Genomic DNA, 12,123 nt, shown 5'->3' on the forward strand with positions numbered 1-12,123 from the left:
GGGATGAGTCGGACCACAGAGTGAAGGAAAAGCAGCCAACAAGTGCTCAGCATATGTGGGAACTCCTTCAAGACTGTTGGAAAAGCATTCCTGGTTGAGAAAATGCCAAGATTGTGTAAAGCTGTCATCAAGGCAAAGGGTGGCTATTTGAAGAATATCAAATATATTTTGATTTGTTTAATACTTGGTTACTTCATGATTCCATGTGTTATTTCATAGTTTTGATGTCTTCACTATTATTCTACAATGTAGGAAATAGTACAAATAAAGAAAAACCCTTGAATGAGTAGGTGTGTCCAAACTTTTGACTGGTACTGTATGTAAAATGTGTGTAAAATGTTTATGTAACAAAAAACCTTTGTCCTCCAAAGAAGATGCGAGATGGTGGAGGTGTAAGTCGCTCTGGATAAGAGCTTCTATTAAAATGTGGGTGTGCATCTGGGTGTGTGGGTGAGTGGATGGGTTGTTTTGTAGCCTATAGTGTGGTGATTAGCTGTCTGATGAGTGTGCATGTGTTTTGTAAACTTCCACACACACCTAGAGCTATAGGTAACCATAGTAACCAGTTACGTTATAGCCCTGCCCACTGGATCAAAGGCTGGCTGTAGTTTACTCAGCAGCAGCACTGTGACTCACCTGCAGCCTGCTAGTCAAGACTGCTAGCCTACGGCTAATGAGTAGGTGTTCTAAAACTTTTGACCGGTAGTGTATGTGGGCAAGACAAAGGAGCTTATCGCGGACTAAAGGAAACAGAGGGCTGAGCACGCCCTCATTAACATCGACGGGGCTGTAGTGGAGCAAGTCGAGAGCTTCAAGTTCCTCGGTGTCTACATCACTAAGGACCTATCATCATGGTCCAAACACCCTAACACAGTCGTGAAGAGGGCACGACAACGCCTCTTCCCCCTCAGGAGGCTGAAAAGATTTGGCATGGGCTCTCAAATCCTCATTGGTATTGCAACTTGGTATTGCAACTGCTCGGCATCCGACAGAGGGGAGTGTGTACGGCTCAGTATAACACCGTGGCCAAACTCCCTGCCATCCAGGACCTCTATACCAGACTCCAGCAACCCAAGTCATGGACTCTTCTCTCTGCTACCACATTGCAAGCAGTACCAGAGTGCCAAATCTGGGACCAAAAGGCTCCTGAACAGCTTCTACCCCCAAGCCATAAGACTGATGAACAGTTCATCAAATGGCCACCTGGACTATTTACATTGACCCCTTTATTATTAATTTGTCTTATCTGAATTGTTCTGCACTTACTCTCCTTCACACACACTCACACTCTAACACTCACACACACACATGCTCACACACACACACACACACACACACACACATATTGATGGCACACACACTCCAACAGACACATTTTCACACTTCACATATGCTCCTGCTACTCTGTTAATTATCAATCCTGATAAGTCACTTTTACCCCTACCCACATGTACATAATGTATTACTTCAACTACCTCGTACCCCTGCACATTGACTTGGTACTGGTACTCCTTGTATATAGCATCGTTTTTGTTTTTATTGTGTTAGTATTTATTTTTTTATTCAGCAAATATTTTTCGTATTTTTTAACTCTGAATCGTTTGGAATAGGCTCGCCTGTCACGCCCTGACCTTAGTATTCTTTGTTTTTCTTATTATTTTGGTTAGGTCAGGGTGTGACATGGGTGATATATGTGTTTTTGTCTATTATAGGGTGTTTGTACTGTCTAGGGTTTTTTGTAGATTTATGGGGTTGTTTCCATCTCTGTGTTTATGTAGGTCTATGGTTGTCTAGATTGGTTCTCAATTAGAGGCAGGTGTTTATTGTTGTCTCTGATTGGGAACCATATTTAGACAGCCATATTCTTTGGGTATTTTGTGGGTGAGTGTTTCCTGTGTCAGTGTTTGTGCCACACGGGACTGTTTCGTTTCCATTTCACTTTGTTGTTTTGTATTTGTGTCAGGTTCAGTCTTTTCTATTAAAACATGGACACTTACCAGACGAAGAGGAGGAAATCCGTTACAGAATCACCCACCAACCAAGGACCAAGCAGCGTGGTAACGGGCAGCAGCAGCGAACACAAGACTCCTGGACTTGGGAGGAGATATTAGACGGCAAGGGACCATGGGAACAGCCAGGTGAATATCGCCATCCCAAGGCAGAGCTGGAGGCAGCGAAGGCAGAGAGGTGCAGGTATGAGGAGGCAGCACGGCAGCGCGGCTGGAAGCCCGAGAGGCAGCCCCAAACCTTTCTTGGGGGGTGGCACACAGGGAGTGTGGCGCAGCCAGGTAGGAGACCTGCACCAACTTCCTGTGCTTACCAGAGAGAGAGAGAGGGACCGGGCAGGCACCGTGTTATGCGGTGGAGCGCACAGTTTCCCCAGTGCGTGTGCATAACCCGGTTCGGTACATTCCAGCTCTGCGTATCGGTCGGGCTAGAGTGGGTATCGAGCCAGGTGCCATGAAGCCGGCTTTACACATCTGGTCTCCAGTGCGTCTCCTCGGGCCGGTGTACATGGCACCAGCCTTAGAGCCGCTAGATTCTCCTGTCTGTCCTGAGCCACTAGATTCTCCTGTCTGTCCTGAGCCGCTAGAGTCTCCCGTCTGTCCTGAGCCGCTAGAGTCTCCCGTCTGTCCTGAGCCGCTAGCCTCCCGTCTGTCCTGAGCCGCTAGAGTCTCCCGTCTGTCCTGAGCCGCTAGAGTCTCCCGTCTGTCCTGAGCCGTCAGAGCCGCCAGTCTGTCCTGAGCCGTCAGAGCCGCCAGTCTGTCCTGAGCCGTCAGAGCCGCCAGGAGCTGCCAGAGCCATCAGCCAGCCAGGAGCTGCCAGAGCCGTCAGCCAGCCAGGAGCTGCCAGAGCCGTCCGCCAGCCAGGAGCTGCCAGGAGCTGCCAGAGCCGTCAAGTCAGTCCGGAGCTGCCCCTCAGTCCGGAGCTGCCCCGCAGTCCAGTGGGGCCCTTTAGTAGGGTTGCCAGTCCTAGGTTGGAGGCGAGGGTCGCCATTCCTAGGAGGCCACAAAAGCGGACTAAGACTATGGTGGAGTGGGGTCCACGTCCAGCACCCGAGCCACCGCCGTGAAAGAGGCCCACCCAGACCCTCCCCATTAGGTTTTTGTGGCCGGAGTCCGTACCTTTGTGGGTTGGGGGGTACTTTAAAGCCTTGACCTTAGTATTCTTTGTTTTTTTAAAATGTTTTGGTTAGGTCAGGGTGTGACATGGGTGATATATGTGTTTTTGTCTATTATAGGGTGTTTGTACTGTCTAGGGGTTTTTGTCGATTTATGGGGTTGTTTCCATCTAGGTGTTTATGTAGGTCTATGGTTGCCTAGATTGGTTCTCAATTAGAGGCAGGTGTTTATCGTTGTCTCTGATTGGGAACCATATTTAGACAGCCATATTCTTTGGGTATTTTGTGGGTGAGTGTTTCCTGTGTCAGTGTTTGTGCCACACGGGACTGTTTCGTTTGTTATTTTGTATTTGTGTCATGTTCAGTCTTTTCTATTAAAACATGGACACTTACCACGCTGCGTATTGGTCCGATCCTTGATACACCTCTTCAGACGAAGAGCAGGAAATCCGTTACATCGCCTTTCACAGCAATGTCAACACCTGTTGTGTTCGGCGCATGTGACCAATACAATGTCATTTGACATACGGTACACTTCCCCTTTACACCACTTAGACCTGAACAGGTGTGTGTGTGTATGTGCCTCTGTAAGTGCTGTGTGTGAGTGTGTGAATGTACATCCCTTCTCCCCGCCCCTCCACTTACGTGCTGTGCATTCTTGATGAGTCGTCTGGCCTGCTCCTTGATGCTTGGCATGTCGGGCTCGCTGGGGTTGACCAGGGTCGTGACCTCGGTGGGGCCAATAAAGCTGTGTGCCTGGAGGGGCCAGCCCAGGTCCAACCCCGGGGCTGCTGTGTCAGAGTGCATCGGCCAGTAGGTGTCAGACGAGCCGTCGGCGTCTGCCTGGGGGAAACCGAGCAGGCTGTTAACTATATTTACACTATGACAACAGGAAAATATGAATATACACTACCGGTCAAAAGCTTTAGAACACCTACTCATCCAAGGGTTTTTCTTTATTTTACTATTTTCTACATTGTAGAATAGTGAAGACATCAAAACTATGAAATAACACATATGGAACTCTGCAATTTCTGAGGCTGGTAACTCTAATGAACTTATCCTCTGCAGCAGAGGTAACTCTAATGAACTTATCCTCTGCAGCAGAGGTAACTCTAATGAACTTGTCCTCTGCAGCAGAGGTAACTCTCATGAACTTATCCTCTGCAGCAGAGGTAACTCTAATGAACTTGTCCTCTGCAGCGGAGGTAACTCTAATGAACGTATCCTCTGCAGCGGAGGTAACTCTAATGAACTTGTCCTCTGCAGCAGAGGTAACTCTAATGAACTTGTCCTCTGCAGCAGAGGTAACTCTAATGAACTTGTCCTCTGCAGCAGAGGTAACTCTAATGAACTTGTCCTCTGCAGCGGAGGTAACTCTAATGAATTGTCCTCTGCAGAGACGTCTAATGAACTTATCCTCTGCAGCAGAGGTAACTCTAATGAACTTGTCCTCTGCAGCAGAGGTAACTCTAATGAACTTGTCCTCTGCAGCAGAGGTAACTCTAATGAACTTGTCCTCTGCAGCAGAGGTAACTCTAATGAACTTGTCCTCTGCAGCAGAGGTAACTCTAATGAACTTGTCCTCTGCAGCAGAGGTAACTCTAATGAACTTATCCTCTGCAGCAGAGGTAACTCTAATGAACTTGTCCTCTGCAGCAGAGGTAACTCTAATGAACTTATCCTCTGCAGCGGAGGTAACTCTAATGAACGTATCCTGCAGCTGAACATCCTCTGCAGCGGAGGTAACGCTACGTATCCTCTGCAGCGGAGGTAACGCTAATGAACGTATCCTCTGCAGCGGAGGTAACTCTCGTATCCTCTGCAGCGGAGGTAACTCTAATGAACGTATCCTCTGCAGCAGAGGTAACTCTCATGAACTTATCCTCTGCAGCAGAGGTAACTCTAATGAACTTGTCCTCTGCAGCGGAGGTAACTCTAATGAACGTATCCTCTGCAGCGGAGGTAACTCTAATGAACGTATCCTCTGCAGCGGAGGTAACTCTAATGAACGTATCCTCTGCAGCGGAGGTAACTCTAATGAACGTATCCTCTGCAGCGGAGGTAACTCTAATGAACGTATCCTCTGCAGCGGAGGTAACTCTAATGAACTTATCCTCTGCAGCGGAGGCAACTCTAATGAACTTATCCTCTGCAGCAGAGGTAACTCTGGGTCTTCCATTCCTGTGGCGGTCCTCGCGAGAGCCAGTTTCATCATAGTGCTTGATGGTTTTTGCAACTGCACTTGAATAAACTTTTAAACCTCTTGAAATGTTCCGTATTGACTGACCTTCATGTCTTAAAGTAATGATGGACTGTCATTTTCTCTTTGCTTATTTGAGGTGTTCTTGCCATAATATGGAATTGGTCTTTTACCAAATAGGGCTGGCTTCTGTATACCCCCCTACCTTGTCACAACACAACTGATTGGCTCAAACGCATTAAGATGGAAATAAATTCCACAAATTAACTTTAAAGAAGGCACATCTTTTTTTCCTTTAAAAAAACAAAACTATTTTTAACTAGGCAAGTCCGTTAAGAATAAATTCTTATTTACAATGATGGCCTACCCTGGCCAAACTCTCCCCTAACCTGTGCGTCACCCTATGGGACTCCCGATCACAGCCGGTTGTGATACAGCCCGGGATCAAACTAGGGTCTGTAGTGACGCCTCTAGCACTGAGATGCAGAGCCTTAGACCGCTGTGCCATTCGGGAGCCCAAATGAATTGAAATGCATTCGAGGTGACTACCTCATAGGGTGGCACATTCTGGGGAATATTCAGAGGTGGAAACTTTCTGTGGGAATTAACGGGAATATATGGGAATATATGGGAATTAAAGGAAATATATGCAAATTATTATTAATACCATTTAAATGTGGCGCCGAAGAGGATGGCTGCCGTTTTACATACCCGTAATCAATTGTGCTATTTTGTTCGTTTTTTTGCAATGTTTGTAACTTATTTTTAATTTATTTTGTGCATAATGTTGTTGCTACTGTCTCATATGACCGAAAATAACTTCTGGACATCAGAACAGTGATTACTCACCACTAACTGGAAGAAGCTTTTTCTTTAACGAGTCAGATGAGAAAGAGAGACTGCTCTCCCGGGAACAGGCCCAGTTCCACATCATTTACGTGAAGAAAAGACAAGAGGAAAAGAGGATGCAGATCAGGCTGCCTTTTGAGAATCAGTAGGCGAGTGAGTAAACTCCCATTTCCATCTATTCTACTTGCTAACATGTAATCATTGTAAAATAAAATGGATGGCCTACGATTACGATTACCCTACCAACGGGACATTAAGAACTGTAATATCATGTGTTTCACCGAGTCGTGGCTGAACGACGACACAGACAATATAGAGCTAGAGGGATTTCCAATGCACCGGCAGAACAGAGAAGCTACGTCTGGTAAGATGAGAGGTGGGGATGTGTGTCTTTTTGTCAATAACAGCTGGTGCGCAATGTATAATATTAAAGAAGTCTCAAGGTATTGCTTGCCTGAGGTAGAGTACCTTATGATAAGCTGTAGACCACACTATCTACCAAGAGAGTTCTCATCTACATTATTCGTAGCTGTCTATTTACCACCACAGACCAATGCTGGCACCAAGACCTCACTCAACCAACTGTATAAGGCCATAAACAAACATGAAAATTCTCGCCCAGAAGCAGCACTCCTAGTGGCGGGGGACTATAATGCAGTCAAACTTATATCAGTTTTACCAAATTTTTACCAGCATGTCACATGTGCAACCAAAGGGAAAAAAAACTCTAGACCGCCTTTACTCCACAGACAGAGATGCATACAAAGCTCTCCCCCGCTCTCCATTTGGCAAATCCGACCCATAATTCTATCCTCCTGATTCCTGCTTACAAGCAAAAACGAAAGCAGGAAGAACCAGTGACTGGCTCAATATGGAAGTGGTCAGATGGTGCAGATGCTACACTACAGGACTGTTTTGCTAGCACAGACTGGAATTCTTCCAATGGCATTGAGTAGTATACCACCTCAGTAATCGGCTTCATCAATGAGTGCATCGACGACGTCGTCACAACAGTGACCGTACGTACATATCAAATCAAAGTTAATTTGTCATGTGTTCTGAATACAACAGGTGTAGACCTTACAGTGAAATGCCTTATGGCTTAGGGATAAAAGCTGTTGAGAAGCCTTTTGGTCCTAGACTTGGCTCTCCGGTAACGCTTGCCATGTGGTAGCAGAGAGAACAGTCTATGACTGGGGTGGCTGGGGTCTTTGACAATTTTTAGGGCCTTCCTCTACTCTCGATGCTCCAGTGGAGCAGGTTGAGAGTTTCAAGTTCCTTGGTGTCCGCATCACCAACGATCTATCATGGTCCAAACCCACCAGGACAGTCGTGAAGAGGGCACGACAAAACCTTTCCCCCTCAGGAGACTGAAAATATTTGGCATGGGTCCAGCTGCACCATCGAGAGCATCATGTCCAGTTGCATCACCGCCTGGTATGGCAACTGCTTTGGCATCTGACCGTAAGGCACTACAGAGGGTAGTGCGTACAGCCCAGTACATCACTGGGGCCAAGCTTCCTGCAATCCAGGACCTATATAATAGGCGGTGTCAGAGGAAAGCCCATAAAACTGTCAAAGACTCCAGTCACCCAAGTCATAGACTGTTTTCTCTGCTACCGCACGGCAAGTAGTACCGGAGCGCCAAGTCTAGGACCAAAAGGCTCCTTGACAGCTTCTACCCCCAAGCCATAATACTGCTGAACAATTAATCAAATGGCCACCGGACTATTTACATTGACCCCCCATTTGTTTTTGACACTGCTGCTACTCGCTGTTTATTATCTATGCATAGTCACTTCACCCCTACCAACATGTACAAATTACCTCTAACCTGTACCCCCTCACACTGAGTCGTTACCGGTGCCCCCTGTATATAGCCTCATTATTGTTATGTTATTGTGTTACTTTTTATATTTTTTACTTTAGTTTATTTGGTAAATATTTTCTTAAATCTTAAGCATTTCACGTTAAGGTCTACACTTGTTGTATTCGGCGCACGTGACAAATAATGTTTAATTTGATTTTTTTTAAATTGGATATATTTACCATATCATATGGAGACAGAAACATAAACTTTGACCTTATCATAAGTAGACATAATTGCAAATGATTAAATCCTTCCAATAGAAAAAAAAAAAAACAATTTAGTTTAAATAAATGGGACTCTTCACATGGGATGATTTCACTGAACAACAAAAGGGAATATTGAATGATCCCCAATGATCCATCGCATCTCCAAAAAACATTTTCAACTATCATCTGTAAAATGATAGTCTAGAAACTAAAGCTTTGGTTGTCTTCCTCTCAGGCTTCCATGTCTTGTCCCTGGACCTCCTCAATGTCCACCTCTTGAACATCAGACTCTGAGGCCTCATCTTCACTGTCACTTTCCAACCTTGTTGAGGATGGCTCATTGTCAGGCTCAAAAAGCCTAAAATTTGCCCGGATGGCCACCAATTCCCCTCCAGGAGACTGTCAAACATGATGACAACACCACCCCAACAGGTGTTGCTGGGCAGCTTCAATGTGGTGCTCTTAGGTAGATTGCTGCTATAACTTGATGACCCTTCACATACCAAACCATTTCCTTGGCTCTCTTGTAGAGTGTATCCATTGTTTTCAGTGCCTTTATTGTCATTGAGGAGCAAACTCAATGCATGAGCAGCACAGCCAGGACTCCTCCACTTTAGACTAAGCAGACTTCATGTTCGCAGCATTGTCTGTCACCAGTGCAAATACCTTCTGTGGTCCAAGGTCATTGAGGACTGCCTTCAGCTCATCTGCAATATAGAGACCGGTGTGTCTGTTGTCACTTGTGTCTGTGCTCTTGTAGAATACTGTTTGAGGGGTGGAGATGATGTAGTTAATTATTCCTTGCCCATGAACATTCAACCCCCCATCAGAGATGAATGCAATACAGTCTGCTTTCTCTATGATTTGCTTGACCTTCACTTGAATTCTGTTGAACTCTGCATCCAGCAAATGAGTAGGTAAGGCATGTCTGGTTGGAGGGGCGTATGCTGGGCGAAGAACATTCAGAAATCTCTTCTAATACACTTTGCCTGTGAGCATCAGAGGTGAACCAGTTGCATACACAGCTCGAGCAAGACATTCATCAGCATTTCTCTGACTAAGTTCCTCCATTGAGTCAAAAAAACTTCTGATTCCAGGAGGACCATGAGCTGTTGCTATCGATAAGGTGTCTGATTAATAATTTTCACCTCGATTAGAAGTAGAGGGACTTTTGTCAAGAGGTTGCTTGTTGTGAGCGCTGAGGGAACTTTATGCACTTGGCCAGATGATTCTGCATCTTTGTTGCATTCTTCACATATGATTTGGCACAGTATTTGCAAATATACACAGCTTTTCCTTCTACATTATCTGCAGTGAAATGTCTCCACACATCAGATAGTGTAAACCTGTAAAGATTAGAAAAAAATTAGTAAAAAAACAACAAATACAATTCCATGTACAGATAAATAGTTAAGCCGTTAGATTAAACAACTCCTTTGTGAGATAAATGTTTTAAAATTAAACATGCATGGAAACAGGTGAACTAACACTCCTCAGTTAGCAGGCTCAAGCAAGCTAAAACCCACATGGTAGCAAAAACTAACAAGTTAGAAATAATTTAAACACACTTTGCTGTAGGTACTATTTACTAGTTAACAAAAAATCGTGTATGTCATATAAAATATATTCACCCCAACCTATTGTAATCAAAACTTACCAGAACTCATGTAGTCCTTGGCTCAGACAGTGTAGTAGTGTGGGCTCAATAGCATCTCATTAGTGTGCAAGATCTTGAGTCAGCTGTACATGTGATGGAAGGATGCACTGTGCATGCAGAGGGTTGAAATTCCATTGAATTGGGGATAGTTTAACCAAAATATGCCACAAGACCTACAATTGTCTTATGTGTGTCCCACAAAAGGAAACACTGTGGACCTGGCAACCTTGGTTAGCGTGCACTGCGCCCGGCCCGCCACATGAGTCGCTGGTGTGCGATGAGACAAGGTTATCCCTACTGGCCAAACCCTCCCTAATCCGGACGACGCTAGGCCAATTGTGCGTCGCACCACGGACCTCCCGGTCGCGGCCGGTTACGACAGAGCCTGGGCGCGAACCCAGAGACTCTGGTGGCACAGCTGGCGCTGCAGTACAGCGCCCTTAACCACTGCGCCACCCGGGAGGCCATTGGCTAAATTTTTTGATGAATTTAAGCTAAATTCCCCAAATTCCAGGGCTCAACTTCCAATGGAAAATTTCCGGATTAATTCTGGAAATTTACAGTAAAGTTTCCAACCCTTTGGTTGAGAGAATGCCAAGAGTGTGCATAGCTGTCACCTAGGCAAACAGTGGCTATTTGAAGAATCTCAAATATAACATTTATTTTGATTTGTTAAACACTTTTTTTGGTTACCAGATGATTCCATATGTGTTATTTCATAGTTTTGATGTCTTCACTATTATGTAGAAAATAGTCAAAATAAAGAAAAACCCTTGAATGAGTAAGTGTTCTAAAACTTTTGACTGGTAGTTTTGACAATAGTATACAATTGTCTCCACCTCTATTTTAGTGATATCAATTAATTAATCACTCAATCAAATCATTTGCAGACTCCTGTCACCTGAAAACACTAATTTTTACTATGATGCCTTCATGTAGCTCAGACTGTCATAAATACTTATCTTCTCACTTTAATAATATCATTATCATTATTAATGCTACCTCATGATAGGGCAGCTCCGGTACGTTCGAGGTCGGGGCCTGGTTGGGTGTCTGGATCGTGGTCTTGATGTGTTCGATTTCCGGTTGACAGAGAAAGTTGACCACATCTGCTTTCTGAATAAATTCATAGTAGCCCTGGAGAGAGAGTACACACACTGAGTTCACACACAAACACACACACACACATACATACATACATACATACACACACACACACACACACATGGGCATGCACGCCACACACACACATATACACACACATTCCTCCTGTACCTGTAGGTCTGTCTCCACCAGAGCATCAATGGCGAGACGGTATTCTTCTCTGTAGTGGGGGGGCAGGAAGTTAGGGTCCAGGGGGTTGTCCCCGATGTCCGAACTCTGGGACCGGTGGGCCATGATGGGGTCGGGGTTAGGGGGAAGGGACTCAAACCTTTCGGAGAAAAATGTATACATTATTTTTTTGCAGATAGATTGTAGCTTCCATAATTTTTTACTTGATTTAGTAAGGTTCCTCTTATAGTGATAGAGTACCCTAAACAAAGATGTGTATTCATGTGACAGAGAAAACACCCTTCCTAAAACAATATGTTGCCTAGTGTATACCAACATAACACCAAAGATAGTACAGTATGAAGATATGCAAAAACTGCTTCTCCAATAGAAATCCCTGATCACACTTGTAGGCGATGTCCTGGTGACATTGGCTAGTATGTGCAGAAACACATCATTAGGTCTAACGGTCATGTTGTGCTGAACTGCGCATGTGCAGGCTGGCACTCCGTTGTTTTGGAGAAAAAAAATGTACATGCCAGTTTGTCACTTTCACGATGTTGTAGTAATGACTGGTTCAGCTACTTAAGACATTGGCTCCAATCTACTGCCATTAGATTTCGACAAAATTAACAACTACGGACACATTTTTCACTTCTCCCATTGACCTGCAAACTCCGGTCTGGTCTGTCGAGTCTGCTCCGCAACGAGTTCTCTGAAGTGTCAATGGTTGCGCCTCTGGGGAAAACTCTATGATAACACTCTCTATCAAAAAGCAGCACACAAAACCCATGCTGTACCCAGAGAGGGGCAGGTAGAGAGAAATAGATTATAAAGAGAGCAATGGGTCGTAGGATAGAGATAGGGTGAGAGAGACACAGGGCAAGATAGAGAGAGAGGGCGAAAGCATTCCCTCCCACATATGCCCCCCTAGGCACAACTACA

General features: G+C 45.0%; 1 protein-coding gene across 5 annotated transcripts in view; it reads right to left on the reverse strand.

Annotated features, from left to right (window-relative positions):
* LOC112264472 (protein FAM83H) overlaps positions 1 to 12,123 on the reverse strand; it is a 35,255-nt gene that overhangs the window by 9,503 nt on the left and 13,629 nt on the right. For 4 of the 5 annotated variants that reach the window (XR_006078583.1, XR_006078582.1, XM_042295355.1 and 1 more), the window contains 3 exons: positions 11,182 to 11,338; positions 10,909 to 11,043; positions 3,767 to 3,964 (listed from right to left, as the gene is read on the reverse strand). Coding sequence is in view for 2 of the 5 variants with exons in the window: in XM_042295355.1 (XP_042151289.1) it covers positions 3,767 to 3,964; positions 10,909 to 11,043; positions 11,182 to 11,304 (456 nt within the window). In the remaining 3 variants the exon portion in view is untranslated. Of the gene's footprint in view, positions 1 to 1,997; positions 2,244 to 3,766; positions 3,965 to 10,908; positions 11,044 to 11,181; positions 11,339 to 12,123 lie in introns of those variants that run through there. The other variant, XM_042295356.1, reaches the window with a different exon arrangement.

This window comes from Oncorhynchus tshawytscha, linkage group LG13 (assembly GCF_018296145.1).
Source record: "Oncorhynchus tshawytscha isolate Ot180627B linkage group LG13, Otsh_v2.0, whole genome shotgun sequence".
Lineage (NCBI taxonomy): Eukaryota > Metazoa > Chordata > Actinopteri > Salmoniformes > Salmonidae > Oncorhynchus > Oncorhynchus tshawytscha.